Source organism: Myxine glutinosa, chromosome 10 (assembly GCF_964187855.1).
Source record: "Myxine glutinosa chromosome 10, kmMyxGlut1.1, whole genome shotgun sequence".
NCBI classification, from domain to species: domain Eukaryota; kingdom Metazoa; phylum Chordata; class Myxini; order Myxiniformes; family Myxinidae; genus Myxine; species Myxine glutinosa.
Window position 1 is genome coordinate 129,911,372 of NC_136270.1, and position 19,399 is coordinate 129,930,770.

The 19,399-nt window shown below is 48.6% G+C and overlaps 1 protein-coding gene across 14 annotated transcripts in view; it reads right to left on the reverse strand.

The window, feature by feature from the left end:
- ACBD5 (acyl-CoA binding domain containing 5) overlaps nucleotides 1–19,399 on the reverse strand; it is a 104,402-nt gene continuing 85,003 nt past the window's right edge. For 5 of the 14 annotated variants that reach the window (XM_078786104.1, XM_078786101.1, XM_068126070.2 and 2 more), the window contains 3 exons: nucleotides 12,970–13,023; nucleotides 12,770–12,876; nucleotides 292–471 (listed from right to left, as the gene is read on the reverse strand). In XM_078786104.1, coding sequence (XP_078642230.1) covers nucleotides 411–471; nucleotides 12,770–12,876; nucleotides 12,970–13,023 — 222 coding nt within the window. In that variant the 3' untranslated portion in view covers nucleotides 292–410. Of the gene's footprint in view, nucleotides 472–1,680; nucleotides 5,095–5,125; nucleotides 7,758–12,311; nucleotides 12,877–12,969; nucleotides 13,024–19,399 lie in introns of those variants that run through there. The other 9 variants (XM_078786105.1, XM_078786106.1, XM_078786102.1 and 6 more) reach the window with 4 other exon arrangements.

Below are 19,399 nucleotides of genomic sequence, written 5' to 3' on the forward strand. Positions count from 1 at the left end.
CCCGAAAAAGGCCAACCCCCGCTTTGCGGGGAAAAATGGCCTCTAAAGGTGGTTATTTTATTTATATATTATAATCTGTCTATGTTTGGTGCAAAAAAGAGGACATTCCAGCCATTTTACTATTACAATTAAATCTTTCATTCACATGTGCTCTTGTACCAACAAGACGAGGCTCTTCGCTAAGCTTCGAATGTCGATGGTTCTTGAATGATGTCTTCCCAGACAAGTAGATTGTTAGACGTAGACCAATTGCTTGGCCACCTCGTTCGACCTGTCCTCATCGGGCTACATTTTATGGGGCTATGTAAAACGGTTGTTTACTCATCAAACCCACATTCTTAGGATGAAATTAGGGCTACGATCACATGATGCAAATCATGAAATTACTCAGCAGCAACAGGAGAATGCTATCAACATGGTGCACAATCAGATTGAACGATGTGTTGGGAAAGATGGTGGTTAGGTTGAAACCTAAAAAAAAAAAAAAATGTATTGAGTAAGAACTTGAATTGTACTTTCATGCAAAATTTAGTTTGTTTCCATCATGTGTACATCAAAAGTTAGAAACGTTACAATTTGCACAAGGACTTTGTGGACACCTTGTGTACATACTGAACTAGTGGGGTATTGTATAAGCAATAACAAACTGTGCTTCATATGTTGGTACATAATAAATAGAAGCTTTATTGTTATTATAGGCAAGCATCACTGACCTCTAGCTAGATATAAATTTAGGTCTTTTTATTTATTACTTACAATATCGAAGATTTTTCACGTATATTGGTTGGTCTTGTGCGTTATTCTGTCTGTCACCTACAGGTCACAATTTTAAACCGATCTTCACAAAACTTCACCAGATGGTACAGTTGGTCAAAAGGAAGAAGCCTATTGATTTTGAGGTCAAAGGTCATCTCGAGATAGAGTTTCTAAAATCGCCATTTTTCATTCAATTAACTTTAAAATTTAACAGCATTTGCATATTGTCACTAAATTGGGAAACCAACTATTTTCGAAGTCAAAAGGTCAAAGGTCAACTCAAGGTCAAGCTTCTAAAATCATCAATTTTCATCTGAAAAATCAGCAATTTTCATCTGATTGACCCGAGCTTTGATCAAGATCGTCAATTATAATCTTGATGAAATGGACAATTTGATGTATCCATGGCAACTTTTTATTTTTTGGGGAAGGGGTGAATTTTTTTTGGGGGGAGGGGGGTGGATTTTGCAAGTATCGTGCTCTGCATGATGTCTTCTTGATTATTTATTTGATGGATGCATTTACATTTTTTACGTAAATTTTAATTGAGATTTTTATTTCGCAGTTTAAAGTTATAGAAATTAAAATTTTCAAATGCTAGATATCGATTGAGGTTTTTTTAATCTGACACTTTTTTTTTTTTTTAAATACATTTTCATTCAAGGATGCTTTTTTTTTCATTTACGGACATTATTGTCATGTTTATTTCACAGTTTACAGTTACAGAAATTACAATTTTCAAATGTTAAATATTGTTCAAGGTCTTCTTTTTTTTTACATACGCGTTTACTTTTTTTAACGTAAATTTTCATTTCTGGATGCTTTTCGATGGTTCTGTGATTTTTCCCGGTGCACCGCCTTCGATATCCTTGCTGATAACATCGGATGAGTTCACAACTCCTTTATCAAATATTAATGCACAAGTTTTCAACTCGGGGTATTTTATTTTAACTCAGTTACACAATTTTGAACAAAAATCAATCAATCAATCAAATTGTAAATCGCAGCTGAAATAACAAACAAATTTAGTGGGAGTGGGAGAGAGAGAGGAGAGGGAGAGGGAGAGGGAGAACACGTGGTTCATGAACACAATGTGCAACAGTAATTTTATTACAAGAATAACAACCTGTGAAACATGAAAGTAAAATCAATGCTGTCCATTCCTGCCCATCCAAAAAAGGAAAACTGCCTTGCAGATGGTCCATTTTTTTCCCATCACCTCTATTCCCACTTACCACGGGATGGCGGATAACCTAGAGGTATAGTGGAGTCGTTATCTACATAAATATGCTAGAATTGATCAAAATGTCATAAAAGTGTGAAAATTGGCACAAAATGCTGACCTGAACCAGAATCCATGGACAGGCAGACAACGACCCCGTGCATGACGTCATGATGGCATAATTAATGTGTCTTAATTTTAGGGTCTCAAAGTGGCAATTTGCAACATGGAACCAAGGCTGACATGCTCACAGGTCTTGAAGTAGTTACATCCGACCCTGATCTACCCGCAGTAAAAGCGGTTATGATCGACGGTGCAGCCTTGGTAAACATAACACCAAAAGAAAGCAAAACATTTAATGACGACACCAAAAACTGTTTTCTACCATATATTTATTCAAACTCGGAGGTGCAGAGAGGTTAGACATTGTCTGGGACACATACCTACCACAAAGCTTGAAGCTGGCAGAACGTCAATGTAGATGCGCTGGAGGCAGAAGAAGGGACGACGGTTTGGCGCATCTACAAAACTGGCAATTGTCTTGCGGAATGACGACAAGAAAGAACCACCTTTAGACGCCATTTTTCCCTGCAGAGCGGGGGTTGGCCTTTTTTGGGCACCATGGACCCCTTTTTGAAGCAATGTTTTGTGGCCGGATGCCCTTCCTGCCGTCAACCCTGTTAGTCGCCTCTTGCGACACACACGGAATTACCAGTGAACTGGTACTCAATTTGCCGACCTCGGAAGGATGACAGGCTGAGTCAACCCCCCTGGTGTTAATTCAGCGATCGACCGGGATTCGAACCCAGGATCCTAGGATCCCAAGCCTGCACCCTAACCGATAAGCCAACAAACCCAGGATCCTAGGATCCCAAGCCGGCACCCTAACCGCTAGGCCAACAAACCCAGGATCCTAGGATCCCAAGCCGGCACCCTAACCGATAAGCCAACAAACCCAGGATCCTAGGATCCCAAGCCGGCACCCTAACCGATAAGCCAACACCAGGCTCAATGACGATAAGAAGACCGAGCTTCTTTTTTTTTAATTTCTGCCTGTGCCTGTCAATGCACATCTCTTGCCAACCGGAAAGATTGTAATTGCAGCATTAGGAGGACTTGCAAATATGTAATCGTGAGTTGGCAGACACTTGTACGTTTGTTCATCTTTATGATGCAACAATACAATATAATATCAAGCAAACTTTTACCAGAACTGTTGATACCAACGTGGTCATCATTGCAATAGCCGCAGCCTTCAGACTAAAAATCGATATGTACGTCGCATTTGGTGTCGGAAACTCTTTCAGATACATTCATGCGCACAAATTGGCTCCAGCATTAGGCAGTAGTAGAGGCCTTGCTCTTTTGATGTTCAACTCGTTCACAGGTGGTGACAACATCCTATTTTTAAAGGTAAAGGAAATGTCACTTGCTGGTCAACGCAGGAAACACTTTCACGTTAACAAGCGATTCCAGATGAGGCCAAAAACGATAAATTGCACAATATTTCAATACGTTGTGGACGAGTTATGACAAAACTTGGTGCATGAGTTGGGTCAGGTGACACAAACAAACCGATTAGATTCTGGTTCAGGTCCAGATCAAGATCCGGCCTATTCAGTGTTCAGCCTGGTGGAAGTATGCACTCTACCAAGTACCGTTCTAGTTTTAAATGGTATTTGGTCAATTTTATACCTGTTGGTATCGGCAATGCACAAGCATTACATCCGATCTGGATACAGTCACTATCTTAATGATGACGTCATACATGACAGGTTTTTCAGTGCCTCCCGATCGATATTCGACAATAACAGTTTGAACTATGACCCTGGCAATTACCATGCTTTTATGACATTTTGGGTAATTTTAGCACTTAACGACTCCACTAGTACGCACACTCGCCTCTGAGCTGCCGAGCCAGGGTTCGATTCCCGACCCAGCTATAAAACATCATCCTGGTGTTTCACCTGCAGGGCGAGGCATCAGTGTGTGCCACCCCTCGGATCGACCTGAAACTGTGCGTCCCATCTGATAGTGTAAGTTAGTATACGCTAAAGATCCCACGGAGTCAGGAGAGCTACTCAAGGGTGATTTGGTTCAATTTTTAGCAATCATACATGGGCGCAATGTACGTATTGATGTACCTGCAGAATAATAAATTAAATTAAATTAAAGTGTCCTTCGCAAAGAGTAGGCGAGCTATCGCCTGCACTCATGAACAAATTACAAATTCCTCCTCTGACCTATAGGGGGCACTCATGAACAAATTACAAATTCCTCCTCTGACCTATAGGGGGCACTAATGAACAAATTACAAATTCCTCCTCTGACCTATAGGGGGCACTGCATCAGCGGCACACTGCACCCTCAGCCAATGATGCAGACCAGCAGCCAAGTGCTGCACAGGAAATGAAATGACTCCACAACTCTCCCTACCCTACTGTGTCTTTACGAACCCCTTCCCTTCGATTGCTGCAGCTAGGTGAGAGAAGAGAAGATATTGTAGGGGCACAATATAAAGGTAAGTGCATGATTTCATATAACTAAAGGGCTTTTACTGAACATTAAAGGAGTTTTTCGTGAAATATCAAGTGAACTCCTGGAAGTCCTTGTAGTATCCTTGTGTTTTATACTTCTCACACCCTCCCCACCCCCCCCCCCCCCTTCCCACGCCTCCTCCCCCCAAGCCTTCTCCCTCGCACAGATCTCCCGATCTCCCTGCTCTCAAGTGTTGTGTTTATGTGCTTCCCGTTCTCTCCCCATCTTGTCTACCGCTCCCCTTTTTATATACTTTGTTTGTTTGTCTGTTTGATTTGTTTGTGTGATAAATGTTAGCTCTTTCACGAGCCTCGATTATGTACACAAAAAAAAAGAAAAAAGAATCATTGAGAGACGAATGATCTTGGAGCATACACACCATGTAGATTTTGTTTCAGTACACCAATTAGAAATGTTTCCTCTTCATCTCTAATAAATAAATAAAATGATTTTGATGGAAAGAATCGGTCCCAGACAGGTTCATGACGTTTCAAATGTGAATGTCATTATTTCTGGAATTTAAAACTTTCACTTCAAATCATGGCTGCAATGACCTCATTATTCCTTTGTTCAGACGCCTGGAAAAAAGCAGGGAAAGCACAGCTTACACACAGGGCAAAGGTCACAGTAACATTGCAAACGGCGACTCATTTATTGGAAAAAATAAACGACGCAAACAGGAAAACCGATAAAAGTAATTGGGATCCTCGAATGGTATATTTTAAAAAGGCATTCAAAGGTAAAGGTAAACGCTGACATGGGAATCCCATCATTTGTAATGGTGTCTGTTCATGAAAGAGTTCCAACTTTGCAATACACGGCCTGACGGGTGTGATATTTTACAAGTCAAAAACGAGCGTAACTCTGAAAAATTGATGAAACGCCCTGAAACTCAAACTTGTTCTGTAATTTAACAGAATAAAGCCATGCACCAAGTTTCAGTTGAATTTGCTAAAGAGTACGCGAAAAAAATCTGAAAAACCACAGGTGGGACGGACGGGCAGACAGACGGAGAGCAACCTACAGTTCCCTCTGGTGAAACCGGTAAGGGACGAATAAGGAATATGAAAGAATATGGAAAGGGTGAGGAACAAGGTGAATAAGGAAGTCGCTATCTGAGTAGAACAAGCAGTAGATCAAATCGGAGATAGATGTGAGATTTTCTCTAAAGATAACAGTGAATGGCCATTGTGAAGGCGTAGAGAAAACATCAAAGTCCGGACCAAGTTGGTGAGCTGGCGTCACATACACAAGGAGAACAAAGACAAACCAAAACATGTGAAAAGACCGATGAAAATGGAGGAGTTAGACCAGAGATGCCTTGGCCAAAGAATGTCGTATGCCACATGCCCTTGGCTGACCATGTACAGTGCGCCTTCAGAAAGTATTCACACCCTTTGACTTTTTTCACATTTTGTTGTGGTGTTACAGCCTGAATGTAAAATGGATTAAATTGAGATATTTTTTGATGCTGATCTACACATAATATCCCGAAATGTCAAAGTGGAGTATTTTTAAAAGAAATTTTTACAAAACAACTAAAAATGAAATACAGAAACATCGAATTTACATCTATATTCAACCCCCTGAGTCAATACTTTGCACAAGCTCCTTTGGCAGTGATTACAGATTCGAGTTTTCTTGGGTTTGTCTGTATCGGCTTTGCACATTTCATTTGGGGAGTTTCCCCCATTCTTCCTTGCAGATTTGCTCAAGCTCTGTCAAGTTAGTTGGATGGAGAGCACCAGTGAACAGCAATGTTCAAGTCTTTCCACAGATTCACAATGGGATTCAAGTCTGGGCTTTGGCTGGGTCACTCAAGGGGACTTTCACATTCTTGTTCTGAGGCCATTCCAGTGTTGCTTTGGCTCTAGACTTGGGGTCATTGTCCTTTTTAAACGTAAATCTTTGTCGTACTCTAAAGTCTTTTGCACTCTGAGGCAGGTTCGCCTCAAGGATTTGCCTGTATTTGGCTCCATTCATTGTTCCCTCTATTCTTACAAGTCTTCCATTCCCTGCCACTGAAAAGCATCCCCATAGCATGATGCTGCCACCACCATGCTTCATGGTAGGGATGGTGTTAGATGGGTGATTAGCTGTGCTCGATTTCCACCAGACATAGCACTTTGGATTCAGGCCAAAGAGTTCAATTTACGTCTCATCAGACCAACCACATAATATTTTGCCTCATGTTCTCTCAGTCTTTCACGTACCTTTTTTCAAACTCCAGGCATGCTGTCATGTGACTTTTTCTCAGGAGTGGCTTACGTCTGGCCACTCTCCCATAAATCCTAGATTTGTGAAGGGCTGCAGAGACTGTTGTCCTTCCAAGCAAGTTCTTCCATCTCAGCCAAGGAACTCTGTAGTTCTATCAGAGTGGTCATTGGGGTCTTCGTCACCTCCTTGACCAAGGTCCTTCTTACCCAGGTGCTCAGTTTGGTCGGGCAGCCAGCTGTAGAAAGAGTCTGGGTAGTTCCACATTTTTTCCATTTCTGAATGATGGAGCTCACTGTACTCTTGAGAACTTTCAACACTCTAGAAATTGTTTTATACTCTTCCCCAGATCTATGTCTCCTCACAATTCTATCTCGGAGTTCTACGGACAGTTCCTTGGACTTCATGGTAGAGTTTCTGCTCTGACATGCATGGTAGACTCATCCACCAAGTTGTTAAAAGCTGTCCATAACTTTTGGAAACATCATCCGACACATGGGGGGATGAGTTGTGTAGGTGACAAGAACAAGCCGATTAGATTTTGGAGGTCCGGTGCAGATCCGGCTTATCAGTAGGATACAAAGCGTAAACCGTTCAGCCTGGCAGAGGTATGCGCTCTACCAAGTGCTGTTCTAGTTATGCCATGAGAGGAGACGAGCAATAAGCAGACAATGTTCAGGTATTGCGGTGTCAGGGCCTGACTTGTACTGCACAATCATGATCACCTTCACATGGAAAATGCGAACAGCAATACTTGAGCCAATTGTGGTTTGCAAAGTTCAAAGTCATCCTCCATTCAATCCGGATTTGTTAACTTGTGATTTTCATCTCTTTGGACCAAGGAGCATCTGAGTGATGTAGAGTTCACAAATGATGGAGTCAACAAAGTACGTGTCCATTATATGGCTGCATATCAGCCACAAAGATGTCTACAGAGATGGCATCAAGTATCAACCACATGTATCAAGGGAGAACGTTGAAAAATCACATGAAGCTTCATAAACTTTATTGTGCGTACGTTTTGATTCTATATTGTGGCGGACACGAAAGCACTGACGTGGTGACATCACCCCGCACACCGAGTGGGGGTGGGCCACGCCCGGGAGAGAGGCGTGGCCTCACGATATACACGGGGCACGCAGCCCTGAGAGTTCAGTGTTACAGTGAGCTCTTGAATAAAGACTCTTACAAATTACCGCGTTGTCCGCTTCCTCCTTGTTTACAAACAGCGCGCGTAACACCGCGCTTTACTGGTGACCCTCGACGTTGGATCTGCCATAGTGATCCTTCCAAACACGATGCCATTGCCATGGCCAACAACGCGATGTCGATTAAACTTCCCGAATTTTGGGAGGCCCAGGCCGAAGTTTGGTTCGTCCAAGCCGAAGCCCAGTTTCAGCTTCGGCGCCTCACCCACGACGACACGCGCTACTGCAACGTCGTCGCCTCCCTCGGGCCCGGCACGGCCGCTCGAGTTGTGTCCGTCCTTCGCCACCCACCGGACGGCCACAAGTACGAGGCACTCAAGCGGCTGCTCCTAGACACGTTCGGCCTCACGGTGGACACACGGGCCAACCGCCTCCTGGATCTCCCCGAGCTCGGCGACACGCGCCCGTCGGTCCGAATGGACCATATGCTGTAACTGTTGGGCGACGAAGCCCCTGGTTCTCTATTCCGGGCACTTTTCCGTCGCCAACTTCCAGCACAGGTACGCCTCGCGTTGGCCTGGACCGTGCTAATGGAACCCCGAGCATTGGCCGCCGCGGTGGACAGGTACTTCGCGGCTTCGGACACGCGGGCGAGAGTCGGTGCGGCCGTCACGGACCTCGAGGCTGATGCTGCTGATGATGCTGATCCACAGCATCAGCTTACACAGCATACGCAGCATGCTGATATGCACCTCGTGGCCGCCGCCACGCCCCGCCCAGCGCTGCGGCGAAAACCGCCACCGCGGGGAACACCGCCAACTCCGCCGGCCTGGCGAAGCCAGCCGCACTCCTCCAGCTCCACCACCTGGTGCTGGTTCCACGCCAAGTTCGGCCACGAGGCTCGACAGTGTCATCCGCCATGCTCCTTCAACAGGTCGGGTAACGCCCGGGCCGGCGCTCGATAGTGGCAATGAGCGCCGGCCGTTCGAACAGCCTGCTGTTCATCACGGACACCTTATCCAGGCGCCGTTACCTGTGCGACACAGGAGCGCAGGTGAGTGTCGTTCCTGCCGGTACGTCGGACAAGCACGCCGCGGGCGGGGGCCCTGCGCTGCTTGCCGCAAACGGGACACCCTTCCTTACGTATGGAAAACGCTGCCTCTCTCTGCGGTTCGGAGGGCAGGTTTTCCGATGGTCGTTCGTCACCGCCGACATGCCCATGGCATTGCTTGGCGCGGACTTCCTGTGCACAAATGGGCTCCTGGTCGACGTAAAGCACAGACGTCTTGTCCAGGCCGAGACGTTCAGCTCGCTCGCTTGTGCGCTGCCCAGCTCGTCGAGCAGCCCACTGAGCGGCTCACCGAGCGGCTTGCCAAGCGGCTTGCTGAACGGTTCGGTTCCGGCCACGTTGATCTGTACGCTTCCGGCAGCGGACGAATTCACCCGCCTCCTCGCCGGCTTCCCGGCCCTCACGCAGCCCACCTTCTCGGCGGGGGCCGTCAAGCACGGTGTGGCCCATCACATCCCCACCGTCGGGCCACCGGTCTACGCCCGGGCACGCCGCCTCGAGCCGACGAAGCTGGCGGTAGCAAAAGCGGAGTTCGCTACCCTGGAGCGACTCGGCATCGTTCGGCGCTTGGAGAGTGCTTGGGCGTCGCCGCTGCACATCGTGCCGAAGCCCGGCGGGGGATGGCGACCGTGCAGGGACTATCGCCGTCTCAATGACGCCACCACCCCCGACCGCTACCCCGTCCCCCACATTCAGGACTTTTCCGCCCGTTTGGCGGGCATGTCCTTCTTCTCGAAGGTGGACCTCATACGCGGTTACCATCAGGTCCCCGTCAGGCCGGAGGACGTCCCGAAGACGGCGGTCATCACGCCGTCCGGACTCTTCGAATTCCTGCGGATGCCCTTCGGTCTGAAGAATGCGGCTCAGGCGTTCCAGCGGCTGATGGACAGCGTCCTGCGCGACTTGGATTTTGTATACGTCTACCTGGACGATATCCTCGTCGCCAGCGCGTCCCGCGAAGAGCACCTACACCACCTCCGCACGCTCTTCGAACGCCTGGGCCAGCATGGCCTGATTGTGAACCTCGCAAAGTGCTGGTTCGGCGTCGCCGAACTCGATTTTCTGTGGCACCGCGTCACCAGGCACGGAGCCTTCCCCCTGCCGGCCAAGGTGGAGGCGGTGAAGGGGTTTCCACGCCCCCGCACGATCAGGGGGCTGCAGGGGTTCCTGGGCATGGTGAACTTTTACCATCGGTTGCTTCCCCGTATCGCCCAGCTCCTGCGCCCCCTGCACGAAGCTCTCCGAGGTAAGCCGGGCAAAGGCGACATCACCTGGACCGAGCAGATGGACGCGGCGTTCACGGGCGCGAAGCTCGCCTTGGTTAACGCCACCATGCTCGCGCACCCGGCGCCCGATGCGCCGATCGCCCTTACCACCGACGCCTCGGACTACGCGGTGGGCGCGGTGCACGAGCAATGGGTGCGTGGAGCTTGGCAACCGCTGGCGTTCTTTAGCTGGCAGCTTCGCCCGCCCGAACGCCGTTACAGTACCTTCGACTGCGAGTTGCTCGGGCTTCACTTGGCGGTCAGGCACTTCCGCCATCTGCTCGAGGGCCGTGCGTTCACGGCCTTTGTCGACCACAAGCCGCTGGTCTTCACGATGGGCAAGGTCACCGAGCCGTGGTCGGCCCGGCAGCAGCGTCACCTCTCGGCCGTGTCCAAGTACACGACGGACATCCGGCACGTCGCGGGGAAGGACAACCCGGTGGCGGATTGCCTTTCCCGGGCCGTCGCCCACGCAGTCCACCTCGGCATCGACTATGCCCGGATGGCAGCGGACCAGGCCGCTGACCCCGACGTCCAGGCCTTGCGGACCGCCGTCACGGGCCTCCGCGTCACCGAGGTGCCGTTCGACGGCGCGGGCGCGGCCCTCTTGTGCGACGTCTCCCTCGGGCGGCCTCGCCCCATCGTGCCCGCGGGCTGGCAGCGCCAGGTGTTTGACGCCATCCACGGCCTGTCCCACCCGGGCGCGAGGGCCTCCCAAAGGTTGATTGCCGACAAATTCGTCTGGCATGGCCTCCGGAAGGCCGTCCGCGGCTGGGCCAGGACGTGCCTCGGGTGCCAGCGCGCCAAGGTGCACCGGCACACCCAGGCCCCGTTGGCCCCGTTTACGGTGCCGGAACACCGGTTTGACCACGTCCACGTGGACCTGGTGGGACCTCTGCCCCCCTCGCGGGGTTTCACCCACGTCCTCACAATGGTGGACCGCACCACCCGGTGGCCGGAGGCCGTGCCCTTGGCGTCGACGATGGCGGCGGACGTCGCGCAGGCTTTCATCGCCACCTGGGTCGCCCGGTTCGGCGCCCCCTCAGACATCTCGTCCGACCGCGGCCCCCAGTTCACCTCAGAGCTCTGGGGGGCGGTCGCGCAGGGGCCCGGGGTCCGGCTGCACCGAACCACGGCCTACCACCCCCAGGCTAACGGCCTGTGTGAGCGATTTCACCGCTCATTGAAGGCCGCGCTCCGGGCCACCCTCCGCGACGGCGGCTGGGTCGACAGGCTCCCCTGGGTCCTGCTGGGCCTCCGGACGGCGCCCAAGGAGGACCTGCGCGCATCCACGGCGGAGTTGGTCTCCGGGCAACCGCTGCGGGTGCCGGGCGAGTTCCTCCCCGACTCCACGGCACCATGGTCCGCGGCACAGCAGCGCTCCGCTCTGCAGGAGACTGCCCAGAGGTTCGCCCCGGTGCCAACGGCATGCCACAGGTACCCACCGACGCACGTCGCCCCGGAGCTTCGCACGGCGGAGTACGTCTTCGTCCGCCACGATGCCCACCGGACACCACTGCGGCCCCCGTACGATGGGCCTCTCCGCGTGCTGGAGACCGGGGTGAAGCACTTCACCCTGGACATCGGCGGTACTCCTGACCGCGTTTCTGTGGACCGCCTCAAGCCGGCCCACCTCGACGTGGACCATCCACCGCCAGTGGCCCGACCCACGCGTCGGGGCTGCCCCCCTGCGGGCGGACCCCCGGCACCGCCCAGCCCCGCCGCCACGCCGCCCCCCGGTCCTGCACCCATCCCAGGGGCAGCCGGAGGCATCCCAGATGGCATCCCTGCATCCCAGACGCCGCCAGTCGCCAGGGGGCGCTTCGGCCGGGTCATCCGTTTGTCCCGCAAACTAGCCCTTCAGGTGCGCGGGGATTCTGGGGGGGGCGCGTGTGGCGGACACGAAAGCACTGACGTGGTGACATCACCCCGCACACCGAGTGGGGGTGGGCCACGCCCGGGAGAGAGGCGTGGCCTCACGATATACACGGGGTGTGCAGCCCTGAGAGTTCAGTGTTACAGTGAGCTCTTGAATAAAGACTCTTACAAATTACCGCGTTGTCCGCTTCCTCCTTGTTTACAAACAGTGCGCGTAACACCGCGCTTTAATATCATAAAAGTCCACATCAGCCTTGAATTACCCTTGTTAGATATTCCTAAACTCAAGCTAAAGAAAACAATGTACGCTCTATAATGCTGCATCCCAGAGCTCATAACACAAATTAACACTGACTCGGGATGAGGTTTGTGTGCCTGTTTTCCACCTCTTAAGTACATTTTTTTTCTTCCATAATCCCAAATGGAGAAGGAGCAGCAAATTATGTATCTGCTGAAAATGGGGAACTATCGTGAGAGATGTGGCCAGATAGGACATTGTTGTCAAGCAAGAAGAAGACGGATGCAAGACCGTTACCCTCAGAAGCGTCGGCTTCGAAAGAGGAAGGAATGACATAAAACAAAATGGCGTTTGTGTGCACAAAGGAAGTCCCTTGAAAATGCCAGAAATAAAAGGAATTAGCATTAAGTCTTGGATTGTGAACATGTGAAGAGAAATCACCTGCGTCGTCGCAAAAACACACGGATGAGCCACTGGGCTATGAAAGGCCACACCAAGACAAATATCAGAGTTCGTCCTGGGATGTTGAATGGCCAAACCGATGACTCCTGGAAAACAGGTGTTCAAGCAATGGAAAAATGCTGCGTGGAGTTAACTCGTGAGCAAGCGTGAGCAAAATCCGAAATAGTCGGCTTACTCACCGACTGTACTGGGACACGCATTTCAAAGTGCTGTGGGAATTGCAACGTCCGTGCCTGCACAGAAGAAAACTTCGCATCACGAGGAAGCACGCCAATTCCACACAACCTCACATTCAACGTAGTCCTTCAAACATTCACATTCCCTTGGGTTAAAGGGCGTGCACTTTGTTCCAAAGGTGGGAATCAGAAGTTAGGGGAAGAGGATGTCAAACAGAGAGGAGAAAAACAAAAGGAGGTTTAATGCCATTAGTCACACTCCAGGGCAATGTGTTCCACGTTGTTGGTCTTCCAACAACAATTGGCACCTCATTCCATCCATGACCGAGAATGACACTCGGTAGAGAGGCTACCTCTGCCAATCCGAATAGTTTACGGTTTGTATCCCACTGATAGGCCGGATCTGCATCAGTATCTTAACCAAAATCGAATCTGATTGTTCTTTTCACCTGCCCAACTCACCCACCCAGTTTCACCTGAATCCGTCCATAACTGTATGAAACATCGTCCTGTGTCGTTTTTGGCTCTTCTCTCAATTGTGAAGAATTACTTTAAAAAAGGGTTGAACAGTTCTTGTCACACACCTAAACAGCTGAAACAACAGCTCAATCCTTGTCACACACCTAAACTGTCCACTAAGTTTGTTTTTTTTTGTTTTTTTTTGTATACAAGATCGAGGCTCGTGAAAGAGCGAACATTAATCACACAGAAAGACAAACCGACACATAAAACATATAACATCGGGAGCAGGAGACAAGATGGGGAGAGAGGGGGAAGGACACAAACACAACATTTGAGAGCAGGGACCGAGAGACATGGAGACATCGAGAGATCTGAGAGAGGGCGAGGGCTTTGGGGGGGGGGGGGGGCGTGGGAAGGGGGCAGTGGAAGAGGTATAAAACATATGGACACTGCCAGGACTTCCAGGAAAGAAGTTGGAATTTCAAACAAGGTGGATCTGGGGTGAATTAGCGGGGGTAGAAAAGATCAAGGTTTTGGATGGGGGAAGATAAGAGATGGTGGTGAACAGCTGTTTTAAAGCTGGGTTAGGGTTAGGGTTAGGGTTAGGGTTAGGGTTAGGGTTTCCACACAACCTCACATTCAACGTAGTCCTTCAAACATTCACATTCCCTTGGGTTAAAGGGCGTGCAGTTTCGTCTGAATCCTTCGACAACTTGAGATATCCTTCTCACAGACAGACAGACAGACAGACAAACAAACAGATGTGAAACCATAACCTCTGTCCACCTTCGGTGGCAGAAGTAATTATTGATCTGCTCTGAAATGCAATGTCAACTGTGGGCGTGTAGCGGTTACCGCTGGATGCACACAATCGCCTTGCACCGGCCAGAACACGGCCAGACGCGCCTCTCCCGGGCATGCCCGGACTCACTGTTCCCGGGCACGCCCGAACCTCCCGGGCACGCCCGGTCTCGTCTTTCCCGGGCATGCCCGCTCTCGCCTTTCCAGGGCTCGCCCAGAGCGTCCGGGCATGCCCGCTATCGCCTTTCCAGGGCTCGCCCAGAGCGTCCGGGCATGCCCGCTATCGCCTTTCCAGGGCTCGCCCAGAGCGTCCGGGCATGCCCGCTATCGCCTTTCCAGGGCTCGTCCAGAGCGCCCGGGCACGCCCAGCCTCGACTTGCCAGGCCGCAGCCAAACACGCCCGGGCAGGTCCAGACTCGCCTTTCCAGGACTCGCCCTTGACACCCGGGCATGCCCGGTATAGCTTTTGCCGGGCAAACTTCCCGACATAAATGTGTATATATATTGCTGCCCGATAAACGGGCTTGTCAGAATACCTGAGCTGTTTTGTTTCAATAAAGCAACTCGGACGAATTCCGTCTTTGGTCGCGTCAATTCTTTCGACTCGCGTTGGAGCGCAGTTCCTTCAGGCGCATCAAAGATTATAGAAAGGTGTTATCAGCATTCCATTATGATGGACTCACCAAGACTATCACTGCCAACTATTTTGGTTGTGTGCTCCTTCAGGGTACTTTTATATCTTTACTAGCAGAAGTACCCGGCATTGCCGGGCGGGTGAGGGGAGGGGGGGGAAGGGGAGGGGAGGGGAACAGGGGGGAGGGGAGGAGAGGGGGGGGAGAAGAGGGGGGAGGGGAGGGGGAGGGGAGGGGGAGGGGGGAGTGGGGGTAGGGGAGGGAGGAGGGGGTGGGGGGAGGGGGAAAAGGGAGGGGGGGTGAAAAGGGAGGGGGAGGGGGAAAAGGAAGGGGGAGGGGGAAAAGGGGAGGGGGAGGGGGAGGGGGGAAAAGGGAGGGGGAGGGGAGAAGGGGAGGGGGTAGGGTGGAGGGGGAAGGAAGGGGGAGGGGAGGACGGAAGCTCGGAGGACGGGGGCTTCTGCTTCTGCTTCTGCTGCTAATCCCTCCCCCTCCCCCTCCTCCCTCGCACAAATTACACCGTGAAGGCCCAATGGCCATGTCTATGCCACAAATCAAGTACGTGAGCGAGTCGGGCACACTGAATTGAAAATATATAGAACGCTCATACTCCGTGAAAAGTGAAGCCAACTGGCGGCGGGGATGGAACATCACGTGATCGCTCTGAGCGAATCAGCGCGCTGCTCTGCCACCGGTCAGAATCCGTGTATAATATTCCTCGCTGAAAAAAAATCTATGTGAAACATGCTACTATCTATGCTAAATCATGCTAAATCATGCTAAATGCTAATCATGCTAAAATCTATGCTACTTGCTGTGAGTTTATGGCGGCAAGGAACATCACGTGATCGCGTCACGAACATCATTCGTGATCACGTCATCACGTGATCGTGATCGTCATCAATGATCGCTCTGAGCGAATCAGCGCGCTGCTCTGCCACCGATTCAGATTCCGTGTATAATATTCCTCGCTGAAAAAAAATATGGATCTAAAGATGAAAGAAAAAAAAACCTATGTGGTGTGAATGGCAATGTTCCTCGCTGAAATGTGAAAAAACGCAATCGCTTTTCGCTCTGAAATACGTGCGAACGCGTAACTGAGTTAATGGCGGCAAGGAACATCACGTGATTGCTCTGAGCGAATCAGCGCGCTGCTCTGCCACCGGTCAGATTCCGTGCATAATATTCCTCGCTGAAATGCGCTGAGGTAAAAATATGGTAAAAAAATATTATGAAATAATTTTTTTTTAGGTCAGCCATGTTCTTCCCAGGCTCAATGGCCATGTCTGTGCCAAATATCAAGTACATGAGCCTCTCCGTTTAGGAGTCTATCGGTAACATTACACACACACACACACACACACAAACTGTGTTTTATATATATAGATTTTGCTTCGATATGTACATTTTTCCCCCGTTTGCTTTTCTTCTTCCAACAAAGAAAATAAATTATCAGCTTTCCAACAAAGTAAATTGATTATTATCAGTTTTTCAACAAAGTAAATAGATTATTATCAGTTTTTCAACAAAGTAAATTGATTATCAGCTTTCCAACAAAGTAAATTGATGATCAGCTTTCCTACAAAGTAAATTGATTGTTATCAGCTTTTCAACAAAGTAAATCAATTATCAGCTTTTCAAAAAAGGAAATTGATGATCAGCTTTCCTACAAAGTAAATTGATTGTTATCAGCTTTTCAACAAAGTAAATCAATTATCAGCTTTCCAACAAAGTCAATCAATTATCAGCTTTCCAACAAAGTCAATCGATTATCAGCTTTCCAACAAAGTAAATTGATTATTATCAGTTTTTCAACAAAGTAAATAGATTATTATCAGTTTTTCAACAAAGTAAATTGATTATCAGCTTTCCAACAAAGTAAATTGATGATCAGCTTTCCAACAAAGTAAATTGATTATCAGTTTTTCAACAAAGTAAATCAATGATCAGCTTTCCAACAAACTAAATTGATTATCAGCTTTTCAACAAAGTAAATAAATTATCAGCTTTCCAACAAAGTAAATCGATTATCAGCTTTTCAACAAAGTAAATCAATGATCAGCTTTCCAACAAACTAAATTGATTGTCAGCTTTTCAACAAAGTAAATACATTATCAGCTTTCCAACAAAGTAAATCAATGATCAGCTTTCCAACAAAGTAAATTGATTATCAGTTTTTCAACAAAGTAAATAAATTATCAGCTTTCCAACAGTCAATCAATTTATCAGCTTTCCAACAAAGTCAATCGATTATCAGTTTTTCAACAAAGTAAATAAATTATCAGCTTTCCAACAAAGTAAATTGATTATCAGCTTTTCAACAAAGTAAATTGATTATCAGTTTTTCAACAAAGTAAATAAATTATCAGCTTTCCAACAAAGTAAATTGATTATCAGCTTTTCAACAAAGTAAATTGATTATCAGCTTTTCAACAAAGTAAATAGATTATCAGTTTTTCAACAAAGTAAATTGATTATCAGCTTTCCAACAAAGTAAATAGATTATCAGCTTTCCACCAAAGTAAATAGATTATCAGTTTTTCAACAAAGTAAATCAATGATCAGCTTTCCAACAAAGTAAATTGATTATCAGCTTTCTAACAAAGTAAATTGATTATCAGTTTTTCAACAAAGTAAATAGATTATCAGTTTTTCAACAAAGTAAATCAATGATCAGCTTTCCAACAAAGTAAATTGATTATCAGCTTTTCAACAAAGTAAATCGATTATCAGCTTTTCAACAACGTAAACTGATTCTCAGCTTTCCAACAACATAGTAAATTGATTATCAGCTTTCCAACAAAGTAAATCATAGCCTGGTGTTGGCTTAGCGGTTGGGGTGCCGGCTTGGGATCCCAGGATCCTGGGTTCGAATTGATGGCTGAATTCACACCAGGGGGGTTGACTCAGCCTGTCATCCTTCCGAGGTCGGCAAATTGAGTGAGTACCAGTTCACTGGTAAATCCCTGTGTGTCGCAAGAGGCGACTAACAGGGTTGGTGGCAGGAAGGGCATCCGGCCATAAAACATTGCTTCAAAAAGGGGTCCAAGGTGCCCCAAAAAGGGAAACCCCTGCTCTGCAGGGAAAAATGGCCTCTAAAGGTGGTTCAACAAAGTAAATCAATTATCAGCTTCTTTTTTTTGCATACAGAAGCAAGGCTCGTGAAAGAGCTAAAATTTATCTCACACACACAAAAAAAAAATCAAACAGACACACAAAGTATATTATAAGGGGAGTGGCAGACAGATGGGGAGAGAAGGGGAAGCACACAAACACAACATTTGAGAACAGGGACATCGGGAGATGTGGGAGGGAGAGGGCTTGGGGGGAGGAGGCGTGGGAAGTGGGGGAGGGGTGGGAGAAGTATAAAACATAAGGACACTGCAAAGACTTCCATGAAGGAAATTGCTATTTCAAAAAAGTGAATCTGGGGTGAAATTAGCAGGGGTAGAAAAGATCAAGGTTTTGGATGGGGGAAGATAAGAGATAGTAGTGAACAGCTGTTTTAAAGACCTGGAGGGAGGAGTGGGATTGAAGAGAGTGAGGGAGTTAGTTCCAGAGGCAGGAGAAAAGAGGAATGAAGGAGTGAAGGTGAGCAGAGAGTCTTGATTTTGGCAGTTTAACCATCAGAGGGTTGCAGGTAGATCTTGTGCGACCTGTAGGAATATTTTGGGGACAGAGCCCAGAGAGAGCTGGGGGAGTAAAACCGGAAAGGAGTCGGTAGAAGAAAGAAAGACCACCAACCTGCCTGCCGTGAGTGAGTGAAAGGCCCTCGGAGTTAGCTTCATCGCAGGAGATTCCAATGATTCTGAAAGCTTTGGTTTCAAAAGCGTGAAGCCGAGCTAGGTGTGAGGCAGGACCAACGGCCCAGAGGCGAAAACAGTATTCCATTGGGCTGTGGATGAAAGCCTTGTATGTGGTGAGGAGTTCAGGTGTGCCAAGGAAGGACTTTGCACGACAGAGGATGCCCAGTCGGCGACTGGCTTTGGAGGCCAGATTTGAAATGTGGTTTTCCCAGGAAAGATCATGGCAGATAGTGAGACCCTAAAGCTTGAGTGACAGAACTTCTTGGAGAGGATTATTCAGAAAGTGGATGGGAGGGTTGTCCAGTCAGTCTTTTCGGAGAGACATAGGAAGAGTGTGAGATTTGTCAGGATTGAAAGACATGTTCCACTTGTTTGACCAGTCTGTCATTTTGTCCAGGTCTGCAGGAAGTGAGGAGGCGGCCGACTGCCGATCTGAGGGATGAGGAATGGAGCGGCAGAGAGTGGAGTCATCAGCAAAGAGATAGAGAGGATTTTCAAGAGAGTCAGAGAGATCATTGATGAAGACCAGAAAAAGCACAGGGCCCAGAACACTGCCTTGGGGAACTCCAGCCTGAACAGGAAGGGGAGATTAGAGAACCCCATTCAGGGCCACACGTTTTTTTTTTGTTTTTTTTTGTATACAAGATCGAGGCTCGTGAAAGAGCGAACATTAATCACACAAAAAGACAAACCGATACATAAAACATATAACATCGGGAGCGGTAGACAAGATGG